Source organism: Equus asinus, chromosome 20 (assembly GCF_041296235.1).
Source record: "Equus asinus isolate D_3611 breed Donkey chromosome 20, EquAss-T2T_v2, whole genome shotgun sequence".
NCBI classification, from domain to species: Eukaryota; Metazoa; Chordata; class Mammalia; order Perissodactyla; family Equidae; genus Equus; species Equus asinus.
Window position 1 is genome coordinate 30,185,565 of NC_091809.1, and position 26,381 is coordinate 30,211,945.

At 54.7% G+C, this 26,381-nt stretch overlaps 1 protein-coding gene across 3 annotated transcripts in view; it reads left to right on the forward strand.

Annotated features, from left to right (window-relative positions):
- The window catches only part of IGSF9B (immunoglobulin superfamily member 9B), a 100,000-nt gene that overhangs the window by 18,136 nt on the left and 55,483 nt on the right, over positions 1 to 26,381 (forward strand). Inside the window, exons 3-19 of one of the 3 annotated variants that reach the window (XM_070489896.1) lie at positions 39 to 185; positions 5,459 to 5,610; positions 5,911 to 6,028; positions 7,349 to 7,490; positions 7,771 to 7,916; positions 10,552 to 10,694; positions 11,034 to 11,174; positions 11,258 to 11,374; positions 11,660 to 11,810; positions 12,917 to 13,040; positions 15,396 to 15,571; positions 16,905 to 17,131; positions 17,929 to 18,013; positions 20,125 to 20,286; positions 20,610 to 20,655; positions 21,265 to 22,914; positions 24,431 to 24,476. In XM_070489896.1, coding sequence (XP_070345997.1) covers positions 39 to 185; positions 5,459 to 5,610; positions 5,911 to 6,028; positions 7,349 to 7,490; positions 7,771 to 7,916; positions 10,552 to 10,694; positions 11,034 to 11,174; positions 11,258 to 11,374; positions 11,660 to 11,810; positions 12,917 to 13,040; positions 15,396 to 15,571; positions 16,905 to 17,131; positions 17,929 to 18,013; positions 20,125 to 20,286; positions 20,610 to 20,655; positions 21,265 to 22,914; positions 24,431 to 24,476 — 3,773 coding nt within the window. The remainder of the gene's footprint in view (positions 1 to 38; positions 186 to 5,458; positions 5,611 to 5,910; positions 6,029 to 7,348; positions 7,491 to 7,770; positions 7,917 to 10,551; positions 10,695 to 11,033; positions 11,175 to 11,257; positions 11,375 to 11,659; positions 11,811 to 12,916; positions 13,041 to 15,395; positions 15,572 to 16,904; positions 17,132 to 17,928; positions 18,014 to 20,124; positions 20,287 to 20,609; positions 20,656 to 21,264; positions 22,915 to 24,430; positions 24,477 to 26,381) is intronic. The other 2 variants (XM_070489894.1, XM_070489895.1) reach the window with 2 other exon arrangements.

Here is a 26,381-nt window from a genome sequence, read left to right on the forward strand (position 1 = left end):
TGACGGCCTCTGGGGCTTTTGTCCACTCTGTCCCCCAGGCCGGGCAAGTCTTCATGATAAAGCATCCCTGCGGCTGGAGCAGGTGCGCTCTGAGGACCAGGGCTGGTATGAGTGCAAAGTGCTCATGCTGGACCAGCAGTATGACACGTTCCACAACGGCAGCTGGGTCCACCTCACCATCAACGGTGCGTAGGGGCCTCCTTCCTGGGGAGGGATGCAACCCGGGGGGACTGCGCGCTTTAGGGGAAGCCTCCTTCCTGCCTGCACCCGGTCCCTGCTCTGACTCTCTGCTGCAGAGAGGGAGTCTTGGCACAGCTGGGTGGCACTGGATATCGGCTCCTGCCTCCCGTGCCTCAGTCATCTCCCTGGAGCCTCTGGGTCAGTGGGGTGCACAGGAGGAGCAGCTCCCTGCAGTGTCCTGGGCATGAGGCAGGGGTTTTCTGTGAGTGGTGGTGTCAGAGTTCCTTAGAGGGAGCTAGGAATCTGGTTCTTGAAAACAGAAGGGGAAAGGCTCTGTGGAGGCTGGATCAGTAACTGCTGGCACCATTTCCCAGCCTCAGGAGGACCTGCCTTCCCGCCCTCTAGTGGGGTTCTTGGAGCCCTGCCATTACAGTCTTCCTTTTTGGGTTAATATTTTGGTTGCTTGTTAGATATGTTCATTTGAGTAATGTGTATTAAGGGTCTGTTGTATGCCAAGCCCTCACTAGACGAGGGGAAGAGGACGAGCACGCCCAGACACGGTCCCTGCTGTGCCGGGTTTACTGTCCGATACAAACTGAGAATCCTGCGAAGAGTCACAGTCTTCGTGGCTATCATTTTTTTCTAGCTCAGGTTAAGTGAACTGTGCTGTGTGTTGATGCTTTTCAAGTGTCCGGGCAAGGGCAAGGGAGCCTTATGCAGAGGCCCCGGGTGAGTTTGCTCAGTTCCCAGTGTTGGCCTAGGCTGGACCCTTGGGGTCTCCCTGGATGGAGAGTCCCCTCGTGTCCCTGGAAGTCCTTACTTGGGATGAGATACCCTGGAGGAGCCAGGAGAAGCTGGAACCGTGGAGAACGTTTGAAGGAGTGTGGCTCTCATAGTGGGAGGGGAGCAGGGCTTTTGTTCTGTTTTGTTTTCTGGCCAAACCCCTTATTCTTCTACTCAACTGATGACAGAATGTGTTCGGCCGCTGCTGTGCTGCAGACACTGCTGGGGACCGAGGCCTCTCCGTGCGTGTACTCTGGGTATGCGCCACCTAGCTTGGGTCCTCACGGTTTTGCTGTCTATGACTCTGAGTGCTTAGTTGGGAGAGGGGAATTGGTGTTGCTCCAGGCTTGAGAGCTTCTTGCAGTATTGGTATGACCTGAAGGATGGCTCTGTTTGCCCTGCCTTGTGGGGTTGGGTCATTCCTCCCAGGGCTGGGTCAAGCTGTGCTCCTTTTCAACCCAGGATCCTGGATGAGCAGAGTGTTTTAGCCAGAGCACTGGCTTCTGGGAAAAGCACACTTAGAGCTGTAGCCCTGGGTCAGTGTTGTCCCGGCTTCCTGACTCGTCAGATGCAGTCAGCTCCTGTCGGTCAGTCCGAGAGACGGATGGGAGGCTTCCTTCAAGTCTTAGGTGGGCTGTCTCCACCACCCAGCAAGCTTTTGAGTCACCTCCTATTGATGCCAGCTGTTGTGTGCACTGGGAATGAAAACTCGTCTTAATATTAGCCCAAGCAAAACGTAATTAGGGGGCTGAACCTGATGCTGATTGCTTCATCGCTTGCACACCGAGCCAAGAGCCCCACGTGCCTTCTTTCCTCTTGGGCCCTGCCCAGCCTGGGCTGGAATCTCCTCCAAGTGCCGCCTCCTTTCCTTTCGCATCATCCTGCTGGTGTCCTTTTCAGCAATCTGAGATGCCGGGTCTTCCGGGAAAGTGGAATTCAGTTTGGCATTGTGTGTTCTGTTACATCGCTCTCTTAGTTTGCATGAGTAGGGGTTGATTCTTTGGGAACTCCTAGCTAGCCCAGAGTGGAATGAGCATGGAACCAGACCCTGAAAAGACTCGGTTTATTTCAGGAATCCACTGCATATTAGCTGTATGATCCTGGGTACCCTAAGTCACCTCTATGAGCTCTAGTTTCCTCAGCCGCCAAAACCAGTGCCTACCTGCAGGGCTGTTGTGAGGATTAAATGGATTGCTGTGTGAGGAAGTGTCTTGCACAGTGTCTAGAACATTAATTACATGTGAGTAATTGTGTGTAAGATGCTGCCATCCTTCTCAAGAGAGAAAAAAGATGAAATCAGATGAAAATGGACCAGTAGGGATGTAGTAACACAAGAAGGACCTTAGGCTGGAAGATGCAGGGGACTGTGGGAGTTTGAAAGTCCTTGCGATTCCACCAGTAATTATCCATTCAAAACACGTTCTTGAACGTCTGCTCTGCGGCAGGCTCTGGGGCTACAGCAGTGGGCATGACCCAGACCCAGCTCCTAAGGAGACTTCAAGAAGCCACGTCTGGAGACAATTGCAATATGGGGTTTGGGAACAGAGGGAGGGAGAGCTTCGCTGAGGAAATGACCCGTGCAGAGAGCCTACCAGGGAGGAGGAGGTAGCAGGTGCAGGGGTGGGAGGTGGGGAAGTGTGTTCCGAGCAGACCAAACAGCATGCCTGGAAGCCCAGAGGAAGGAGAGGCAGGGGGCTCAGGGAGCTGGGGCGGGTTGTTCACATGGGCACATGGGGCAGAGGAGCTGAAAGTGTGCGCCTTCTGCTCCAGGCTGTAGAGCCAGGGCTCATCCCACACTAAGGAGCCCACCTCCCAGATGGGTAGAACAGAACAGACCTCCCAAGCTGAGAGCTCTCCCTCCCTCTATTCCCCTCCCCCGCCTTCATCCCAAGTTCTGAGGTTCTTTCCAGTATAAATATTTCCATTATTGAAGGTAAGTGTCTGGAGTGCCAACATTCCATTGCTTCCAAACCAGAATGTTTAATGTCAGGCATTTTGTGACAGGGATCACCTTTGGAAAATGAAAGGCCAGTGAAAAATTAGAATTACGAATTGTGTCATTCTCCTTCTGTGTTTTCTTGAAGACACAGTTGGGTGGAAACAAACCCAGTTATTTCTTTATCACATAGAAAATACCCGAGAGGCCCAAGCCAAGCCTTGCCTCAGTTTGGTGAGTTACTTGGCGGAAAGGCCTGCCTATTTCTAACCTGCACTATTAATTATAGGGCACTTGTGAAAAAGAATTAAGCCTGGAAATGCAGCTGGCAAGCTAGTACCTAATTCAGTAAATAATCAAGAGTCAACCCATTATTTTCCTGAAAACTCAAAATTGTTCAATGTACTTTCCTGATTAGCACCTAAATAATAAAGTATTTATGTAATTAGTAATTAATTTGTCACTTCAGGATGTAATTTAATTTATCATCTTTTCTTTTGAGCTTGACACAGGAGGTAATAGAGACTGTGGCTGTATTAACTGTGTTTCAAGGGACAGGCTTGGCAAGAGGGCTCTGCTGGGGATGAGCACACCTTCCAGGACAGGAGAGAGGCCTGGCAGTGAGGGCTCCTGGATTCCGCCACAAGAATTTGGGATGACTTTTACCCTTATATGTAGTGTATTAGACATTGGATGAGAATTGACTTTCTTGAGGATGTGTGTTGTGTGTGTTTTTGAGTGTGATGATGTGTGTTTCCTAATTTATTCAGTATTCACTCTCCAAGAGCCCCTTGCTTGCCCATACTGAGCTAAGGCTTTGGGGATTGTTGAAAAAAGTGGTCTTACCATGGTCCTGCTCTTAAGTTTTCTGTGTTTGCATTTGTGTGGGTCTTAGGTGTGTGTAGGTGTATGCGCCCTCATTCATTTCATTCATTCGTCCATTCAGCAGATGTTGGTTGAGTACTACGTGCCAGGAACTAAGCTGGGCATACAGCGGGATTTATGGAAAAGATCTCTGCTCTCAAGGACAGTTAGTGGTAGGTGCTTTAAAGAAAATGAAGCAGTCTAAGGGGATGGAGAATGCCAGAAGTGCCATCCTAGCTGACCAGGTAAGGCAGACATGGCATTTTAGCAAAGCCTTGCATGAACAGAAGGAGTGAGCTCTGATGTAGAGTCGTAGGCAGAGAGGATGGCAAATGCAAAGGCCCTGAGGTTGGACGTTCTTGGACATTCGAGGAGGACAGATGGTCAGTGTGGTTAGAGCACAGTGAAGGAGAAAGTGATGGGAGGCGAGCTTGGCCTGGTGGGGGTGGCAAGGGCCGAATCTCAAAGCACTCTGACCAGTTCCCAGGGCAGGGCCATGTGGGGAGGGCAGACCCCTCTCAGAGCTTCTCATGAATGCCTCAGAGGCTCCTGGAGAGGTGATGGGATGATAGTGATGGCCAAATAACCCTCCTTTTATGTATATTTACATTTTATAAGATCCTTTTCACAGACTTTGTCTCCTTCATTCCTCAAATCACTTTTGAAGGGTGAGGGATCTCGGTAAAGCCCAGAGGCTGAGTGACTTGCCCCGGGTTACTCAACGAGCGGCAATCTAGCACTTGAGCTGGGTCCTGACTTTGGGTGCCTTGATGGGCTCACAGTGGTCTGGTGCAGCCTGGCGTGGTGGACCCTCAGGGCTGGTCTTCAGAAGTAGGGGCCCCTCACTTCAGAAGACCGCAGAACTGATAGTCCAAGGGGTCAAGATTGACCAGATTACTTCTATAAGCATCTCAGACAAGTGAGACTGAGTGTCTTAAAAGCTGATTATCCAAAGAGGATGGATTTTTGTCAAAACTCCAATGCAGGTAATGGCGGGGGTGGGGGGGGGGAAGCAAGCTAGCATAATCAGAGAAGAGTTAAGAGGGGAGTAGCCTGCAGAGTGGGCTGACTGCCTTTATCCTTGGAAGGTAGAAAGTGAGGAATGTGGATTTTCTCTGTAGGATCTGGGAAAAGGAAGATTCTGTGTAGTCTTGGCCTGTGGTCTGTGTGAGGCCTAGATGGGGCTCAGAGGGTGAATGTCCTGGAAATATGAGGGCTGGTTGGGCTGGGGTTGAGGAAGTAAGGGTATCATGGATGATCAGGAGCCAAAGGACTGAAGGGTGATGGAACAGTCTGTACACCTGGCGGCAAGTGTGTGCTCTGTGAGGGCCATGAGAGAGCTGTCTTGTTTGTCCTCGTGTCCTAGTTGCTGAGGATGGTGGCTTCCTTATAGTAGATGGTCAATCAATATTCCTTTGTTGGGAATTAGCCAATTACAATGGAAAAGGTTAGAATTTGTACCCAGCCAGACTGACTTTGAATTCCAGGTCTCCCCACCCTTGTAAGGTTCCGAGGCAGAGCATTTTACTTGTCTCCCACTTCCTTCCTTCATCCTCACACCTTGCAGAGAGTTATGTGTGAACATATGAGGGTTCTGTATGAACACACCTGATGTGGTGCCTGGTGCTGGCGGGTACTGCATGCAGGGCAGCGGCCCAGCTAACTCTATCCTGCACTTTCGTGGTATTTTTGCAGCTCCTCCCACCTTTACAGAAACACCCCCCCAGTACATCGAGGCCAAGGAGGGTGGCAGTGTTACCATGACCTGCACAGCTTTTGGGAATCCCAAGCCCATTGTCACCTGGCTCAAGGAAGGGACACTCCTAGGTGCTAGTGGGAAATACCAGGTAAGAGTATTTCTACCTTGGGGCCGCTGCCCTCGCACCTCCTTACCTACCCTCCCTTCGCCCCTTTCTCCCACTTCACACGACCAGGAACGCTCTGTGTGGCGGCACAGAGTGAGATGGAAACAGCAGGCAGACTGGCTTGGCCGCAGGCATGGGGTCCATGTTGTTGGAGGGAGATGGAAAACAAGGTGCCTGCCTCGGTATCCCCCAGGTGCCTGAGCCCCGAGGCTGCTTCTGCCTGAGGATGGCATTGGTGGGGCCACAGGGTGCGTGTTGAGCTCCATCTCTCCTTGGCCCCAGGTGAGAGATGGCAGCCTGACGGTGACATCAGTCAGCCGAGAGGACAGAGGCGCCTACACCTGTCGCGCGTACAGCATCCAAGGGGAGGCTGTCCACACCACCCACCTGCTTGTCCAAGGTAAGAATGATTTCTCTGGCTTCTTTATGCCCCGGGCCTTTTGCAGGGACTTCCAACCCAGCTCAGCGGTGGAGGAATTTTCCTGGGGCGTGGTTGGCACAGCTGGAGGTGAAAGGAGAGATGGGCAGCCCATGAGGAGCTAGGCAGGGGCTCCTCCCACATATCATGTACCTCATGGCTAGAGCTCCCACAGTGGCCTGCTGTGGCCATCACACGGGGAGGGGTGGTGGTGGAGGGTACCATGCTGAGTGGGTTTCCTGTTTCTCTAAATGCCCAGGTAGCATCCTGCCATGCCTCCACCTTCCCCAGGGGAGGAGACTTCCCTCAGGTCTCCATCCATTAGTGATGGCATCAATAAATAAAGATAGGAATTCAATCCAGACCCAGATGCTTAAATAACACTGGGGCATTTGGCAGATTGCTAGTCTGCCCTACCCAGGCCCCAGAGTCCCCAGAAGGGGCAGTGTGGTCCCTGTGCTGAGCCCATCTACCCACTCCGCCTCCCACCCACTGCCTGCGCCTGCCCCTGCGCCTGTGTGAGGAGCGAGTGAGGGGTGGTGGTGGCTGTCTAGGCTGCTGGGCACGTGCTCTTCCCACCTCCTCCTGCCTGGGAGTGCTGAGCGGCGGCATGGGCCAGTGGTCCTCTGTAGCTTTGAGGAGAGCACCCCGCTCTCAGGAGAGAGCCAGTTGGCAGCCGCGGCCTGTCTGGAAACCCAGCACCAGGGACTCCTGGAATTTCGCCCTCATTTTCTCTGCTTTCCCCCAACCTCCTCTCCCCCAAGCTGCCCTCTTAACCTTGGGCTGGTAAACAGCACAGCCCCTTCTCCTCCAGAGGCAAGGTTATTCCTGACTCTGGATTGAAAAGAGTGGCCTTTCTCCCTCCTGCATGTCTCCTGCTTGGGGCTCTGCTGAAGAGAAGGATGGGCAGGAAGGGCTGTGTGTCTGTGTGTGTGTGTGTGTGTGTATAGGCAGGGTTGATAGCTGGTTGTGGGACAGGATTTATAGAGGGATGTGTCTGGGGGCGAGGTGGTATGCACCCAGCAGAGTATCTGCATCTGGCTCCAGGGGGTGGGGCATGCCCTGGCCACACCCCCCAGACCTTTTGCATCCCTGGAAGCTGCAGGGAGAGTAGGACCCTGAGCGCTGGCAGCAGCTGGAGGCACCTCCATGACAACTGCCCAGGTTGCACTGCTAACCCTTGGGCCAGTGCTGCCCCCGGCTCTCCATCCCAGAGTCAAGGCACCCCTTCCTGTGAGGTCTTGGTGCTGTTGTTTTCCCCTGCCCCCCAGGTGAGGTCATGTTTGTTTCCTGTTTCCCCAGGGCCTCCCTTCATTGTGTCCCCTCCTGAGAATATCACTGTCAACATATCCCAGGATGCTCTCCTCACCTGCCGGGCAGAGGCATATCCCGGCAACCTCACCTATACCTGGTACTGGCAGGATGAGAACGTCTACTTTCAGAAGTGAGTGCCCTGCCCTGACCCCTCTGGGGGGTCCCCTGTTAGTCCCCCCAAGGGCAAGGCCATTGAGTAGGGGCCGCTGCAGGCTGCTCTTGGGCTCTTGGGAGTCTGTGTGTCTCACGTGTCTGCGTGTGGGGGCCTTGAGACAGACCCCAGGAATGCGAGGAAGTTTCCTTGTATCATCCATAGGGGAGAGGGGCCTTGTTGCTACCTTACTCTGGTATCTTGTGGAAGACTCTCTTCTCCCACCTGCCAACCTTGTCCCTTCCTTGTCCCCTTGTAGTGACCTGAAGCTGAGAGTGCGGATCCTGATCGATGGGACCTTGATCATCTTCCGGGTGAAGCCCGAGGATGCTGGGAAGTACACCTGTGTCCCTAGCAACAGTCTGGGGCGCTCCCCCTCAGCCTCAGCCTACCTGACTGTGCAGTGTGAGTAAGGGCAAGGGAGAGCCCTGGTTGGTGGGAGTTCCAGAAGGTTCAGGCCACGTTGGCCAACCTGGAGGCTGGAGGGCAGCAGAGACCAAGCATCATTTGAGGCAATGTGGGTGGAGGAATGACTGAGGAGGAAGGAGGGACAGCCCAAGAGGAGACCGAGGCCTGGGCTCATCAATCAAAGTGAGGCTAGCGCTTGCTGGGCATCTTCTCTGGGCCAGGCATCGCTACCTGTGTTAGCTGATTCATCCCGTCGGCCACGCTTAGGGTGGATTCAAGGATGGGCAGACCTTCTGAACAATTGTCCTCGCGTTGAATGTTGTGCCACGTCTCTGTCTGTACCTTGAATGAGATGCTCTCTGGTGGTTTTTTCTCCGGTATCTGAGGGAGGATAGCTTAAGCCCATGTAGGGTAGATTTCCTGCCAGCTCTCTGCCTTCCCCCACCGTGGACGGGTGTGTAGGGTGAGGGGGACAGAACCTTCTTCTGGGGTGGCTTGATCCAGTTCTGCCAACACCTGGCTCACTCTTGGCTTCCTCGTTGCGCTTCTCTAGGGCTGCCAAAGACCCAAATGAATGAGCTATTCCTCATGCCAGAACAATTGAGGGCTTCTGTGTGAGCACAATAATTCAGTTCTGATCTTGATGACTTCAGTGTAGTCTGCTTTCCCACCCCCTGGCAAGCTGATCATTATGAGAGAGAGGAAAGATGAGGATTAATTTCTTCCTTTTGATTTGTTGATAGCCCTATCACTCAGGCAACAAAGGCGCCACGTTGCTGTAGGTGACAGGCTCTCCATCACTTGAGGGCTGGTGAGGGAGACCTGCTCACCCCCAAGGACATGGAGTGGCAGACTGAGAAGTATAAGAGTCGAGAGACAGTGGCCTGGGTCAGTACTGGAGCTGAGGACAAGTAGAGGAACAAGTGGTGACTCCAGGAGGCGGGGCTTGCCCCAACTCTGCTCAGCAGAGGTGTTGTCTGCACGCATCCACTGTTGAATGGTGTGGTGGTGGAGCTAGGCTGGACCTGCGAGCCCGGCAAACTCTGAACCTCACGTTCTCATCATTTCTTCCCTGTGCAATGATTTTGCCGTGGGGGCAAAGGCATCCCCTCTCCACTTCCTTTGTCAACAACTTAAAAGGACTTTTAGCATGCTGTGTTACAAGTCCCAAGTTTTTAAGAGCTGTGAGGCCCTGGAAAAGCTCTGTGACCCAGGACATCAGGTCTGTCCTAGACAACTGCAGTAGGAAGAGGAAAGTCAGTTGATGAGTGATTTACCATGTGCCCGAGCTGTGCTAGAAATGAAGAAGCTGAGGGAGGCAAGAGTCCACCTGGAGCAGCATCCAGTCTGGCTGGTCACCTTGGCAAGAAGGTGTCCGTGGTGGAGGGAGAGAGCTAACAGAGGGTGGTCTTCAGAACGATGATGGATCTAGCCAGGATTAAGGCGCCCATCCTGAAGCTGTGGGCCACGATTCTGCTGAGAGAGGTGTGTGGTTCCTCGTCTCTCCCCAGTGCCATCACCCACTTCCACTTGTCCTTTTTTACCTCCTTCCTGCCTTCAAAGAGAATCCAGGGGGTGAGATTTTCAGGTGGGTGAGACAAAGATCTTTCTTTCTGCTAAAAAGCAGTGTTCAGAGTATTTCCCATTCATAAACGCTTTGAAAATCTTGGAGGAAAAAAAAAACCTGTATCATACAAAAGTAGGAAGCAATGTCTAAATATATAACTCGGCCTGGTATTATGTAATGCTGTTCTCTGAAGAGCTCCAAATGCTTAAAAGGTACTGGCTCCTTCATCCTCACTGCCTCCCTGGAAGTTCTGGATCTTTCTCCTCGGTAGCCCTGAGGGGAAATGGGGGAAAATTGAGAGGGGATGACTCACCCACATCACAGGATGTGTTACTCCTGCTGTTCTCCCGAGAGCCTTTCATCTCTTCTGTGGCCAAGGCTGACTCTGCATTCCAGCTGCACAGATGGGAAACTGAGGCCTGGGGAGGCTGGACAGGCAGTAGAAGAAGAGGAGAGAAGAACCACCATGTGGCCATGCCTCCAGTCACCTTGTGCATAGACCTGTCCTCTTTGGCTTGGAGCGTGGAGAGAGAGGGAACTTGGTGTCCAAGAGAGACTGGGACAAGGAGGATTGGGGCAGTGTGGTCAAATGTTGGCTTTGAGGTTCAGTGTCTAGGGACTGGGGAAATGGACGTTGAGAGCCCTTGCCCAGCAGGAAAGTCCATGCGTGGAAGCATTTGAGGAATGCCGCAGACAAGGGCAGACTAGCGTGTGCCTTTGAATGCCCCCAAGCATTCAAAACAGAAGTTCTTGAGAATACCGTAGGCTGGACAGACAGAAGGAGTCTGCAGCCTACCCTGGGGCAGCCTCATGGGGCCTCTGGGCTGTAAGTCTGCGGGCCTGGGTTTGTCCATCTTATTCACCGTGGTGGGCCCGGCACCGAGCACTGTGTTGAGTACAGAGGACACATGCAGTGCTTACTGAATGAGCGGATGGGGTGAAAGGTGGGGCTTGGAGTCGGAGTGTCTGGGTGGGACCCCGGGGTTTGTGTGGTGGCTCCATCCCCTGTCCAGATTTCTCACTTGTTGTCTTTCTTCTCTCCCACCCTACACTACCCCTTTGCAGACCCAGCCCGTGTCCTCAACATGCCCCCAATAATCTACGTGCCCGTGGGAATTCATGGCTATATCCGCTGCCCTGTGGACGCAGAGCCACCGGCCACTGTGGTCAAGTGGAATAAGGATGGCCGCCCCCTGCAGGTTGAGAAGGTGCTAGAGCGACACATGGGGTCAAAGTGAGATGCACCCTTCCGACACTGAGATGCTGCCTCTGGGGGTCTGGTTCCTGGCCAGGACCCCTTCACGCCTCCCCAAAAACCTCTGGGAAACCAAAGAGCTGCTTCCCATGGGGATCTGCAGTTGGCAGGGCTTTGGATGTTCTCCCGGGGCACTTAGATGACACTCCCCTGGGCTGGCCAGTACTCTGCCCAGGCCTGCTGCCAGGTTGGCTCGTGGAGCTGGCCCAGCTCAGGTCTGGCCTGGAGGAGGCTGGGCCTGAGTGTGTGCCCCTGACCATTGCCCCCTGCTCTGCTCTCTGTGTTCCGGCAGAACCTGGGCTGGACCTTGATGGAGGATGGCTCCATTCGAATTGAGGAGGCCACAGAGGAGGCTCTTGGCACTTACACGTGTGTGCCTTACAACACCTTGGGGACCATGGGCCAGTCTGCTCCTGCGCGGCTTGTCCTGAAGGTGAGGCCCAGGGCTGTGGGCAGTCTCCCTGTGGGTGGACACCTGAAATGCCCACCTTCACGGCCTTGCTGTGCTCTCCTTAGGACCCCCCGTATTTTACGGTGCTACCAGGCTGGGAGTATAGGCAGGAAGCTGGCCGGGAGCTGCTCATCCCCTGTGCGGCTGCAGGGGACCCTTTCCCAGTCATCACGTGGAGAAAGGTACCTCTGGGTTCTGGAGCTCCTGGGGAGTGTGGTGGAGGGGCAGGGGCCCGGGCACAGCTCTGTTTTGTTGGGGCCAGGTGCCGAGGAGCAAGGGTGACTCTAGAGTGATGGGCGCCCTGGAGGAGGGGCAGTGGAGGGGTACAGGCCGAGTGCTCGGGTGCTGCCCTCTCCATCCTTCTCTCGGGCCCCTGAGGTGTTGGTGGCTTCTCTTCTTCCCTGCCCGATGTGGCTCCTTCCCTGTTGCCCGCTCCTCCCTCCTCCTTGCCCCCTTGTTTGGCCAAGGTAGGGAAGCCCAGCAGAAGCAAGCACAACGCCCTGCCCAGCGGGAGCCTCCAGTTCCGAGCCCTGAGTAAGGAGGACCACGGGCAGTGGGAGTGCGTCGCCACCAACGTGGTCACCAGCATCACTGCCAGTACCCACCTGACCGTCATCGGTATGGGGCCGTGGGCAGGCGGGCTGAGGTCTGGGTGCTGGGGCCTGTCTGCTCTCTGTGGGCATCTTTCCCGAGTCCACTCCTGAATGAGCGGCCTGCTGCGTGCGGTCCTAGCCCTCTGTGGACTCTGTGTAAGGGAAGGTGACATGGGGCCTGTTCTGGGGAGATCTTTTTCCGACAGGGACAAGCAAAATGTACCAGCACCTCCCCTGACACAGAAATGAGGTCCCTGCGTGGCCAGTAGGACCTGCTCAGAGCTCTGAGTCCAAGGCCTAGTGGGGAAGCTGGAAGGATAGGAATGAGGGGGATCTGGGAAGGGCGACCGCATTGAGATCTACGGGCTGGGCTCTGAGGTAATGGTGTTCCTATTACCTGGGGCGCTGGGTATTATGCTTCCACTTCCTCTGCCTGAGGTGTGCGTGTCGTCAGGACCTCAGCCTGTACCATTTTGCCTGCCCCTCTGGGGACTGACAGCTACAGTCATAACAACAGCCAACACTTTTTGAGCATTTACCGCCAGTCTTAGGCTCTCTGTCAAGTGGTGCCTCATCATTTACAACTTACGAGGTGGGAGCTGGTGTACTTCCATTGAATCCGAGGCTGGCGTGGGTCGGACACCTTGCCCAGCATCGCACCACTAATTTGTGGGCCCAGGACTCAAAGCCAAACTGAAGTTGTTAATTGCTCTGTTGTGCTGTCTCTCAAATTGGTGTTTGGGTGGAATATGGCTGTCTCATGAGACCAGAGAACTTTACAGGAGAGGGGCTTTTTGTCTTTGCCTTGTGACCCTAAGGGAGAGTGTTTCTGTGCTCACCAGGTGAGCACAGGACTTTGGCCTGGGGTGACAAGGGTTCTGGTTCCCTTTGGCCCATGTTCTTAATGCTCATGTGATCTCCTGATGCATAGACTAGACTGCATGGTGGGACAGGTTTCCTTCTTCAACCCTACTACCTAGTGGGGCCAGGGCACCAGCTCCTCAGAGCATCCCTCATCCCTAATCACACCACTTGGGATGCTGCATTTTGCTACTGTGCAGCAAGATTATGGGAGCCCAGCTCAATGGGCTCAATTCTGTTCAGTCTGAGAGGTCTCCACTTGGTCTCCAGGCACCAGCCCCCATGCCCCAGGCAGTGTCCGGGTCCAGGTCTCCATGACAACTGCCAACGTGTCTTGGGAGCCAGGCTATGATGGAGGATTCGAGCAGACATTCTCAGTTTGGTACGGACCTCTGTGAGTCACCCCCGCATGCTTTGCTCTCTGCTTCTCCCCTCCCCACCCCCCGACTCAGCCCCTGGGTTGGATGGAGGTTAGGAGAAGGATATGGTTCTTTGCCTGACAGACCTCCAAATGGTGAGGGGTGCTGACACAGTGACTAGGTTCTTGTGGGGGTTGGTGTGTCTGTGAGGGACTCTGGGCGTCCCTGTGTTCCCAGCCTGGAAGGTTTGGGATGCTAATTTGGGCCGTTGCCTGAATTGTCCATCACCCTCTGCAACTCTCTCCAAGCTTATCTCACTACCCCTTTTTGTGTCCTTGGTTCATTCTTCTTCTAGGTTCCTGTGTCCTCTGGAGTCTGGAAGAGACTCCTAATTCTCAAGGGCATTGTGAAACAGCCCAGCTGGAAGTGTAAAATCTAATTTTTATTCTGTCCCTTCCCCAGTGGTTCCAGAAATCAGTGTGACATGGTGCTCACCTTCCTGGCCTTGTCTTCAGCATCTGCATTTTCTCTCTAGGATCGTGTCTCTCTATTGTTTTTTTTTATCTCTTATTAATTTATCCGGATGCAGTGATTTGCAATCTTTGCCCAAACCTTGGGTAGCTAGAGATATCAGCAATGCATGAAGCAGGCTGAAGACAGGAGGTACAGAAATGGTGGAAAGAGAAGCCACGGCTGACCTCCTTCCCGTCACCCTAGGATTTCCCTCTCCCCCATTCCTATCCTGAGCCAAGAAACGGCCACCTGCATCATGGGTGACATCCTTGAGCTGGGAGGACGAGCCCTCTCACTTCCTCCTTTCTAGACCTTTCTCATCTGGGAGTGTATTCCCAGCCAGGCTCGAGCAGGGCCTGGGGAGCAGAAAGCGCCACATTCCAGAGGGCAGCTCCTGGAGATTCAGGAGAGTTCTTGATACACTTCTCAACACACGGGGAGCTGAGGGGGAACCTGCCCTGTTTCCTGCTGTGGTGGTTTGCTGGATATTTCCCAGATTCTGATTATCCTAGAATTCTGAGTTCTGGATAGGCAAACTGGACCTCGATGGTGAGCTTGGGGAAATTTCTTCTTGCAACCAGAACATCCTCCCACCCCTTATCTTTCTTCATTCTGAGGCAGGGCAGGCGCAGGGGCCTCCTAACAACCCTACTTGGTGACAGCTACAAGATCATGGTGCTGCCAGGCCCCTGCGGGGCCCGGGAAGGGCTTCTGGCATGGCTGAGCCATCTTTGGGGATGCCCGAAGGGAAGGTCTGGGCATAGATTGGTCTATGCCCTTGGTCTCCCTTGCTGCCTGTGGCTCTGCTCCGCACTGCTGCTCATCTGCATTGCTTTATCACACTTTGCTCACTTGCTTTGGTGCCTGGGGCCGGGAAGGGCAGTTGCAGAGGTTGAGGAGGTCTCCTTCCCTCTTTTCTTTCTAACTGCCTCTAACTCTCCATGTACTGACTCAGACATTTGGCGCTAGCTTCTTTTTGCTGTGCTTTCTGCTGTCTCAGCTCAAACTCCTGGGCGTACACCGTAGTGAGCCTTTAAGCCTAGAGGGGCACCTGGTGGGCATCCACCACCTTGTTACTCAGGGCTGCAGGAAGAGGGCTGCCAGTGTCTCAGTCCCACAGGATGATGTCTCCTCCCTGTGGTGGTGCCAGGGCACTGCACTGCAGACGCAGGCTTTGCTGCCCATGGAGAGTTAGGTGGGCTGAGTAGAGCAAGGGATGACCCTCACCCCTCGTTCCACTATTCTCCATGCGTAGTATGACCTTCCCCTTGGTTGTGATTTCTAACCCTTAGGGCCCCAGGGATCCTGGTCCCCACGGTGGGGATACCCCTGGTCATTTTGCCATATACCCTGGGCCTCCTCAGATAACCAAACCTGGGTGGGCTGAGGGAGCCCTCTGGGTGACTCTAGGTCCCACTTTGGGCTGTCCCTGGGGGCTGGGTAGCCGAGCTCACCTGGGTTCCTTCCCTCACCCAGCTATTGCTGAGTTGCTTATCCTCACATCCCCATATGGTACCTGCCTTGTTCCCAGTGTCCTCGCTCTCCCAAGGTAGAGCCATTCTTATGGTTGTGAGCAGGATGAGGCTCTCCTGAATGCAATTGGTAATTTGACCAGTGTCTTGAGCATTACTTGTATCTAAGGGTCCTTTCTAGTAGAGGAGGTACCAGTAGTGGCTGGTGACCTGGCGTCCTGAGGATCTGCACAGCCAAAGTTGAGTAGGTCATCCCACCTTGGTCATTACCTCTTCCTGTCCTTGAACCTGGGGAGGCCAGGTCTGCCCCCAACAGCCCCCTTGAAGACCTTGTGTGCCTTCTCATGTCTCCAATGTAACCCACCCCACCCCCCTGTCCCCATCCTCTCTCTTTCTTTTGGCCAGGATGAAGCGGGCACAGTTTGGGCCCCATGACTGGCTGTCTCTGCCAGTGCCACCGGGACCCAGCTGGTTGCTAGTGGATGCCCTGGAGCCTGAGACAGCATACCAGTTCAGCGTCCTGGCCCAGAACAAGCTGGGAACGAGCGCCTTCAGTGAGGTGGTCACTGTGAACACTTTAGGTGAGGGCCTGGGCTGGGGTCTGGAGGATGTTTCCTGGAGGAGCTGACTGAGATAGATAGAGACGGTGATTGATGGTCCTAGCTGTCGCATTCATTGCTTACTATGTGCCAGGCACCTTGCTAAGTGCTTTATACGTCTTGTCATTTGATCTCCCAGCAAGGATCTGCATACCATCCTGTGGGGTTTGTCTGGACCAGAGTGCCTCGTCCCACATTGGAGCACTTTTGACCAGGTTCCTGTTGCATCCTTAGATAGAAAGAAGAGGCTTCCAACTTTACCTTTCCTTGTTAGGCCACATGTTTGCATCTCCCTGTGGCTGCACAGGGGACACTGGGAGCCCTTCGTCCTTGCACAGAGGCCCCTCCCAGTTCTTTCCTTGGGCCCCTGGCCTCATTTGGTGGCAGGCGTCTGGCTGATTCTCCCTGTCGAATCTTCTAGCCAGGCCGGCTTTTCCTTCCTTGATCGCATCCTGCCTGGCTGCACTTATGTTTGCTGTCCTCTCTCAGCCAGAGAGGGCAGCTGTGAACAGGTGGCACCACTCCAGCCACCAAAGGGGACAGTGGTGACAGGGCGTTTAGCCCGCTCCGGGGCTCCTTCACTGAGCCTTGTTTTTCCACCTGAGCCAAGAAGGGGATTGGAAGAGGTCAGAGTGCTGTGGGGAGATCTTTCTGCTTCCTTGGAAGAGGACAAAAGACATGTTTTGTAGTATCTTTTTAAGGATACTATCTTATTAATAATCTAATTACATTTAATTCTTTTTTCTTCCTTGTAGTTCCCAATTTTTTTTTTAAAGGTTTTATTTTTTTCCTTTTTCTCCCCAAAGCCCCCTGGTACATAATTGTATATTCTTAGTTGTGGGTCCTTCTAGTTGTGGCATGTGGGACGCTGCCTCAGCGTGGTTTGATGAGCAGTGTCCGCGCCCAGGATTCGAACCAACGAAACACTGGGCCGCCTGCAGTGGAGTGCGCGAACTTAACCACTCGGCCACGGGGCCAGCCCTAGTTCCCAGTTTCTTTTTCCTTTTGAAATACTGAATTCCCTTGTATGTGTTTTTTAGAAGTACTCTGAAAATAGAATCATGAAGTTCCGGGCCCAGTTGCTCTGCCTGCCCTGCCCACCCGCCTCCCCCCACCCAGATCAGGAGGGCTTTTTATGTGACACTCTTGTCCCTGAAATGGTGCTTGGGCCGGAGCGTGGGAATGTGACTGTCCCTTTGGGGTCACGGCACCCCCAGGGACACGTACTGAGCTGGAAGGCAGCACCAGGGCGGGCGAGGAGGCAGGCCCTCAGCGCTCCCTGTGCCATCTTCCCCTCTCATCTCCTCTGCTGCAGCATTCCCTGTCACAACTCCAGAACCCCTGGTGCTGGTCACCCCACCAAGGTGCCTCACAGCCAACCGGACCCAGCAGGGTGTGCTCCTGTCCTGGCTGCCTCCTGCCAACCATAGCTTTCCCATTGATCGCTACATCATGGAGTTCCGTGTTGGAGAGCGCTGGGAGACGTTAGATGATGCCATCCCAGGCACTGATGGAGACTTCTTTGCCAAGGATCTGTCACAGGTGAGGGTCTAGCTCTTCCTTAACTCTTCTTCCTAAGTTCTGGAAGTGACAGTTCTCTTTCTAGAGTCTCTGGAAGCTTTGAGTGACCCTACTCAGGGGTATGACGGCCAGCCCTGTGCTGTCCCTCACCGCTGGTCCTGTATTCTCTCAGCTCAGTGGCAGAGGGCAGTTGTGTTGCCTTGAGGAGTTTTTCTAAGTGCTGACACAAGCTAGGGCAGGGCAGGGCAGGGCAGGGCAGGGCAGGGCAGGGGCACAGCATGCCTAACCAGATCTGGCCTCAGCCCCTGTCTGGGAGTCTAACCTGGGATGGGCAAAGGATTTCCCAGCAAGCTTGTCCTCTAGGTTTGCCCTTTGACGATTAGAGGCCCTGGAGGGGAATACGTTGTTTTTTTCCTGCTGACCCCCCTTTACTGGCTCCCTAGCTGGAGAGAGGAAGCCGCTTATTTCATGAATACAGACAGTGTCATCTGTCTTTCCTTCCCTGGACGCTCTTTTAGTGCTGGAATTGGCTTATGGGGGCTCCTGAGAGCCCATGTGTGCATCTCTGCCCATCTCTGCTTTCAGAGACCTCCTGTGTGTAGCCTGAAATCAGCCATGGTGGGAGTATTTGCACCATGGCAGTTGGCAAATGCTACAAATCAGGACTATTTTAATCCCAGAAAGCCGGTTCGTAAACACTTCCAGTACACCACTGCTTCAGGTGCCTGTTCCTTGAGAGATCATTGCAGGGTTGGTGGTGGTGGGGTCAGGGCTGTCCCAGTCCCTCGGCTGACAGGGTATTGTCTCTGGGGCTGTAGGACACCTGGTATGAGTTCCGAGTTCTGGCCGTCATGCAGGATCTGATTAGCGAGCCCAGCAATATCGCCGGCGTCTCCAGCACAGGTACTTTGGGGGTGGGAGTTCTCTTACGACTACAGCGACAGAAGCCCCAGAGCCATGTGGGAGGCCCTTTGTGAAGTAGCTACTACAGGAAGAGAGGCTAGATTGAATCCAAGAAGGGCTCTGCTTGACTCTGCGTGAGTCGTAGCAGTTCTTAACCCCCAACGTCCATGCTTCTGCTTCCACGATAGATAAGATTTCTCCAGCTAAAGGGCTGTGTTTATAAAAGTTTCTGTAAGATAGCCACAGAGAGAACTTCAGCAAGTTTTCTCATTATAGCAGTCAAAAAGAGCTTGATTTAAGTTCTTTTGCTATGAATTTTCTGTTTCCTCCAGCGGTGAATTGGAGCAAAGAGACAACAGGTCAACAAGGACTTATTGACTGCCTCTTATAAGACTGCTTTATAATTATGGTGGTTTTATTTGGAAAATTGCTGTTTGGTGTTGTTTTGCATTACTCCTTCCTCTCCCTAGATTTTTCCAGGCTAAATAAAGCCAGCTCCTAGCATTTTCTCTATTTATCTTTCTTTCTTTTGGCCCTGGTCCCATTTCCACACATCTTCCTCCAGCTACAGTTCTGAAACATAGCAGGGTCCCTCCCCCGCCGTGAGCTGGCTCCCTTGGTATGGGAAGATACTCCTGCTTAGTGATCCAGCAGTGGCACCGTTCCCTTGGGCACTGCTCACACAAAGACCCCGAGGACCTGTGGGCAAGGAGCTTGGCCAAGAAGCTCATGCAGCATGTAACTCGTAGGGTTACGGAAGTGCTGGCGTGGCAGATCTGGGGGGGGACTGAAGGGGCATGAGAAGGTTGGCGGGAGTGGAGCATGACTTCTGTCCTGTATGTTAGGCTATTAGGCACCGTGGAGCTTTTTTTTTCTTTTTACAGAAGTACCTCCTATAGGCAGCAGAATCCAGTGTACTTCTGTCTTGGCTTCCTCCAGGGAAGAGACTCAGAAAGATGGAGGAACAGGGAATATAGTATGTAGCCAAGGCCAGAATAGAAGACTTGAGGATTTGGCGGGCTCATCTCAGTGAACTGTTCTGTGTTTAGCGGCTTATGTCTGACTCCTGAAAGGAAACATGCATAGTTGGGAGAGTCCTCCTGGGTGAATGAGGGTGCAGCGACCTCAGCATTCCCCCTAATTAAGCCCCCGTTTCCAAAGGCTGTAATGTTCATTTTCCACTCAAGCAATCAGCATCATTTGGGTTATTTTTATCCATTGTTATTATCAACATAGCAATGGATTCTGGCCAAATATATCAGAATATATAGCTTTTCCCTTTAATGAACCTAGAGTGGTAGCCACTAATATGACTGTCCTATGAAGTATGACACAGCAGCCTGGTCTAGTCCTGGTCTGTCACATTCGGGCACAAAGTGAGATCAATTCTTTACATGTAAAACGGGGAAATGGACCTGTGTTTACCATCCCTGCCAGCTCCAGGAGTCTGCACTGAGATCACCGGGACATGCTGATCTTCCCTGTAGAAGTCGCTCACCTTCTGTACTGTAGCACGTTAGAGATGGATGGATCTGAGTTCTATAGTAACAACTCGTCTCCCTGCGGTGGTATTTTACCCTCAAGGTGCCTCCATGTCTAGGTGCTCGTTTTGTAGAGAGGGCATGGCAAATGGCAGAGAATACTAGTTGGAGGTCGGAATAACTGCTGTAGTTTCGACACTGATAGTGCAGTGTCTATAGGCAAGCCGCTCAAACTCAGACAATCACAGATTTTTTCATTTAGAGAATGAGAACAATAACACACGCTCTGTCTACCTCATGGGGTTAATGTGAGAATATCTGCTGATATGCATGAAAGCACTTTGCAAAGAGCACCAGACAAGTATAGATTATTATTGAAGTTATCTCTATGGGGTAAGATATAGATGCTCTTTCTTCTTTACAAGCTATGTAGTGATTTCTTGACTACTGTCAATGGCCCCTCTTCCCCCACTGTACAAACCACTGCAGTGTTAGAGTTGAGCATGGAGCCTGAGCCTTGACATTGTCTGTGCTACAGAAGTGGGGGAATACTTAGGCGCTGGGGGTCAGAGTCGGTGGAGGCCTTGGGGGAGGGAGGGACCCATGCATGTTCCCTGCCCCTTCCTGCAGACATCTTCCCGCAGCCGGACCTGACTGATGAGGGGCTGGCTCGGCCTGTGTTGGCTGGAATCGTAGCTACCATCTGCTTCTTGGCAGCTGCCATCCTGTTCAGCACCCTGGCCGCCTGCTTTGTCAACAAGCAGCGCAAGCGTAAGCTCAAGCGCAAAAAAGGTGGGTGTCTGCCCCCCGTCTGGTTCTGCGGGCCCCGTTGCCATGCTTTGCTTCAGGAGAGACAGCCCATTTTAGCATATCCCCCTTGGCAATAGGGAAAGTGGGGTCTTGTGGGTAGAACTGCTAGTGGGACTTGATTTGAAAGAGGGAGTAAGGAAGCAGAGCTAGGGTGAAGGCACAGACCTCTGAACTGGACCAAAGATGCCAGACGCTGAAAGGGGCTGCTTCCCGCTGTGGCTTTGCTTCTGGCCCTGCTGACCCCGGGATGAGTTTTGTTGTCTCAGGCCTCAGGAGACTCTCTCTCCACTTCTTTTTCCTTCCAGATCCTCCACTCTCTATCACGCACTGCAGGAAGAGCCTAGAGTCTCCGTAAGTGTCCCTGGCCCTGGGAGAACCATGCAATGGTGTGTGGGTGGAAGGTGGAGAGGAGACTGGTAGAGGGTTTGCCTTGCTCAGCCCTAGGACAGTGTTTCTAAGCTGTTTACTATTAATTGATCTGCAAGGTAATTTTAAGTTGTCCACACTAATAGAGGGAGCGATAGTATAGACAATCCAAATTAGCAGGTAATCTGTTTCTCTTTAGCTTTGGAATGTGTGTCTGTGATATTTTTTTTTCATCCTAGTAGGTTTGCCTTCTTAATATGTTTTGCTTAAGTTGATGTTAAAATGAGCTTGCATTTCTTGAGCGCCCTGGGAATGGAGTTGGAGGTGTGACTAGACAAAGTGTGGCAAACAACAGGGTCAGGGCAGAATCCAGGTAGAAATGTGGGTGTTCATTCAGAAGAGGGACAGCATGCATCCAGACAGTTGAGAGTTGGCCAGAGTATTTCGTGCTGAAATACACAGCCTGTCTGCGCTCCTTTTCCTTAGCGTCACATTCCTAGGTGTCTGTGCTTGTTGTTTGTCAAGAGAACAAAAAGAAGTCATGGACTAGGTGTCCCCCCCCTTCATCCCTCCTCCTCTGCCTCGCCCCCACAGCTTGTCCTCCGGCAAGGTGAGCCCCGAGAGCATCCGGACACTCCGGGCCCCATCAGAGTCCTCCGATGACCAAGCCCAGCCAGCAGCCAAAAGGATGCTGAGTCCCACCAGGGAGAAGGAGCTGTCCTTGTACAAGAAGACCAAGAGGGCCATCAGCAGCAAGAAGTACAGTGTGGCTAAGGCCGAGGCCGAGGCAGAGGCCACGACGCCCATCGAGCTTATTAGCAGAGGTCCGGATGGCCGCTTCGTGATGGATCCCTCAGAGATGGAGCCCTCGATGAAGAGCAGGCGCATCGAGGGCTTTCCCTTTGCGGAGGAGACGGACATGTACCCTGAGTTCCGCCAGTCGGATGAGGAGAATGAGGACCCGCTGGTGCCCACGTCTGTGGCTGCCCTGAAGTCCCAGCTGACCCCTCTGTCATCCAGCCAGGAGTCCTACCTGCCACCACCAGCATACAGCCCTCGGTTCCAGCCCCGCGGGCTGGAGGGCCCCGGTGGCCTGGAAGGTCGGCTCCAGGCCACAGGCCAAGCCAGGCCCCCCGCCCCCCGGCCCTTCCACCATGGCCAGTATTACGGGTACCTCAGCAGCAGCAGCCCTGGGGAGGTGGAGCCGCCGCCCTTCTACATGCCAGAAGTGGGCAGCCCCTTGAGCTCCGTCATGTCCTCCCCACCCCTGCACAGTGAGGGGCCTTTTGGCCACCCCACCATCCCTGAGGAAAATGGAGAGAACGCTTCCAACAGCACGCTGCCCTTGACTCAGACGCCCACAGGAGGGCGCTCCCCTGAGCCCTGGGGCCCACCAGAGTTCCCCTTTGGGGGCCTGGAAACCCCGGCCATGATGTTCCCCCCTCAGCTGCACCCCTGTGACGTAGCCGAGAGTCTGCAGCCCAAGGCCTGCCTCCCCCGAGGACTGCCCCCCGCCTCTCTCCAGGTGCCCGCGGCCTACCCGGGCATCCTGTCTCTGGAGGCGCCAAAGGGTTGGGCAGGCAAGTCACCAGGCAGGGGCCCCGTCCCAGTGCCCACTGCCACCAAGTGGCAGGACAGACCTATGCAACCTCTGGTGAGCCAAGGGCAGCTAAGACATACCAGCCAAGGTATGGGCATACCCGTGTTGCCTTACCCCGAGCCGGCCGAGCCGGGGGGGCACAGCGGCCCCAGCACATTTGGCCTGGACACCCGGTGGTACGAGCCCCAGCCCCGGCCCCGGCCCAGCCCGCGGCAGGCCAGGCGCGCCGAGCCCAGTTTACATCAAGTGGTGCTACAGCCCTCCCGGCTCTCACCTCTGACCCAAAGCCCCCTCAGCTCCCGCACCGGCTCCCCTGAACTGGCTGCCCGGGCCCGGCCTCGCCCGGGCCTCCTGCAGCAGGCGGAGATGTCCGAGATCACCCTTCAGCCGCCGGCCGCCGTCAGCTTCTCCCGAAAGTCTACGCCATCCACAGGCTCCCCTTCCCAGAGCAGCCGCAGTGGGAGCCCCAGCTATCGGCCCACCATGGGCTTCACCACTCTGGCCACAGGCTACCCCTCCCCTCCGCCGGGCCCTGTCGGGCCTGGGGACAACTTGGATGTGTTTGGACAGACGTCTTCCCCTCGAAGGATGGGGGAGGAGCTGCTCAGACCAGAGCCCCCCCCACCACCCTTACCTACTTCAGGGTGAGTGTGAGCTGGTTTCTCCTGCCCACCCACACCTGGTCATCTTCCTCCCCATCCCTTCCCCGCCCTCCACCCCTTCCATCTACCTGAGTGACAGGGCTTGTCTGGACATGCTGCAGCATCCCTTGGGAAAGGAGTTCTGGGCTTGGTGGCATTCACAGGGTATGGTCATTGGGGTTGGGGTAGCGGCTCACCTGCCCAGGTACCCTGCGAGGAGCATGAGGGATCTTTTCCACCCAGCTCAGCGCTCTCAGGGGGCCCCCAGGATGACGGGGAGTGTGCACACATGGACAGGGGAGGGAAGGTGGTGTCCGAGTGAGTGGTCAGCCTAGTTCCTCTTGGAGTGGAGAACTCTCCACATCCCTGTGATCCTGGCTGTGGGGGGGTTCCAGGATTTGCCCACAGACCTTGTATTCTGCCTCCTTTTCTTTTCTGGCCCCTCCTCCTTGCTAAGCAGGACCCTGAAACCTGACTTCCCTGGACCACCAGGCCAGGGGCGCTCCTGTTCCCAACCTCTTGCCCTTAGCAGCCTAGTGAGCGCTGGGCCCTTCCCACAGCCTCACCAGAGGGCGTATCCTGGAGGCTGGGAGCACAGTCTCAGGCCTGGAGCCACATACACCACCCCAACCTGTGTGCCTCGCAGGAAGCTGCAGACAGACAGACAGACAGACCAGCTCCTGCGGTCAGCCTGCCTGAGAGAGCACACTCTAAACTGTAGCAGCTGGTATTCCAGGTACCAGAGTTGGCCTGGACACCTTTCTGTGCCTCTTTTTCTCTTGTCTTTCTTCCCCTGCCCTCCTCCTCCTCCTCCTCCTCTTCTTCTTAACTCCTCCTCTCCTCCCCTTCCTTCCTTCTCAAGTCTGTCTTTCTCTCTGTCTTCCTTCCTTCTCCATCTTCTTTGGGTTGGCCCGACTTGCTCAGAGGAGCCTGCAACGTCTCTGTAGTGCCCCCAGTCCCTCCTGCCCTCCCTCCCTCCCTCTCTCTCTTTTTCTCTGGTTCCGTCCTTTGGTCTCTCTTATTGATGTGGCCGCCTGTGCAGGGGAGCAGAGCAGAGGAGGCTGGCCCGGTGGTAGGCAGGATGGGAGGCGGTTGAGCAGGAGGGAGGCCAGTGCCCTTCCCCTGCCCCATTCACTCCCACCCTCTCTGGTACCTGGAAGTGCGAGCCTCACCTCCCACCCCCACCCTGCTCCTGTGGGGGAGAAGGGAGTGGGCCCAGGGAGGTGGAGAGCTCTAGCGAGGACGCCAGGCAGGCGCCGTGGGGACCGTGCCTCTGTCTGTGCCGGAGATGCTGTGCGCCGCAGCCCTGTCGTCTGTGCTTTGTGCCGCGCTCTCATCTGCTTCGTCCCATCGTGCCTGCGTCTGGGTCTCTGTCTCTCTCCTCTCCTTCCCCTCACCCCATTCTCTGGCCTCGCTTGTCGGTTCTCTGGTCCCTGTCCTCCCCCTCCCCTCTCTGGGTGTGCGTGGGTGGTCCCCCTGCGCCCGTGTTGATAACTGCTTTGTTTCTGATTGATCTCAGCTATCTGGGCAGTGTTGTCGAGACAAGCCTCTCCTCAGCTCAATAGGTAAGGGAGCTCCGCGGCTGGGGCGGGGCGGGGGGCGGACAGGCGGACGGGGCTTCGGCAGGGCCATCGCTTCCTTTACAGGGGAATCCAAACCATATCCCCTCACCCCTCTATGGGGCTGGCAGCCTCTGCTCCTCGATTCCCCACGGCTTCTGGGTTCCCCACATCATGCTGCTCCAATGGCCCCACTGGGCCATGCTTGGTCCCACCTAGCTGCAGCTTCTGAGCCCCACCCTACATGTCAAGCCCTCTCCTAGAGTCTCCCGCCGTTTTCCTCACTCAGACACCTCGCCATCCTGCTGCCAACACACCTAGAGCTTTCCACAGAAGCCCCTTGTGGCCCTGCATGCACCCTGAGGGACCTCGGATGCCTGAGGTCTGCTTTGCATTCTCTGCACCCATGGAAACCTGTCTGGGGCCACGCTGGTATCCAGGAACAGTCCCACCCCCCATTTCTGCACTGTTTCCCTGGCAGCGTCAGGCATAGTGCCCCCCTTTCCTCCCTAACCCCTCCAAAGAGTCAGCTCTTCCCCTGGGGTTGCTGGTCCCTCACCATCTTCCTGAGATCTTACTAATGTTTGATGCTCTCAAGGAGCACAGGTTGGAGTGTGGCCCAGCTCCTTCCCTAACAGCTGGGTCTTCCTCAGGACCAGGTCACCCATAGTCCTGTCCGGGTGAGGGCGGGGACATGTCACCACTTCCTAGGCTCCTTGCATTCTGCAGCCCCTTCTTGGTTGTTCCAGGACTGAGGTGTGGACCTTGCCTTTAGGTTCTAATTGCTTTCAAGGTCCCTGTAGTAGCCACCCTGACCTCCTTGGGTCACAGCGCTAGGGCAAGGGTCTTGGAGGAGCACCCCTGGGGGAGAGAATGGGCTTCCCCCAGGCAGAAGGAACTTGAGTTGGCAAGAGGCAGACACCCGGTGGGGAAGCACTGATCACTCCCTCTGCTCTCTGCCGTGGTTGGCTCTTCCAGCGTTCTTCCAGGTGGAGGTCTCAAGAAATTGGGCATTTTAGAGGGGTGTCAAGTCTCTTAAAGAGGCTTAGGGTCGCTTGAGACTCACTGTCTCTCATGGTGGCTAAGAACGTGCTTCTTTTTGCCATGGACACCACTGCCCGTGCTTCTTGGAGCAAACACATGCAGGCCCCGGACACTGGGGTGGGAGCCAGAGGGCCTCCTCGTGCTCCTGGCTTCCCTAGGTGAGAAGCATCTGCATCCCTTCCCCACGTCGGGATGTCAGGGGAGCTGATTATCCTTACTCAGGCCTACAAATCTCCTTCAGTCATAAGAATGGCCTCCCATAAAGAGGACTACTTTCCCATTTCTTTACCATCTGCAGCTATAAAAGTGTTGGCAGCCCAGAGGTCCTGGGATTGTGTATGAGGCTGTCAGGTACCACACGCGGCCATTAGCACTGGAGAGAGCACGGAAGGTGTCAGGATGTAGTTATGAGCTCACCTGTGCTACGGACCTCCTGCAGCCTGCTGGGTGGATGCTCTGGAGTGGCAGTGGCTGGACCATCCTGCACCTTCGGTGCTCTCCCTCCCTGTCCCCCAGTTTGACCCCTGTATCACCCCCGGAGGTGTGATAGCTCCAGGACCAGCTCTCACTCCACTCCTGAAAAGTGCCTGGACATCATTCTCATTTGTTACTGCCACTCCCTCTCACCCGACCATTGACCCCCTGACTCCCCAATGTCCCTGCTGTGCGAGATCTGAGAGAGCTAAGCTGTCATCCTCTCACCACTGTGGCAAACCCAGAAACCAGGGGCAGCGACGAGGGAGCACTGTCTCCTCCGGCCTGGCCGGCATCCCCAGCCTAGGAGAGTAAAGTCCCCGCAGCCTTGGAGTTAGACTTGACGGTGCTGGGCAGCAGGAGCCACCGCTCGCTCTCCGCTTGCTGGGAGCC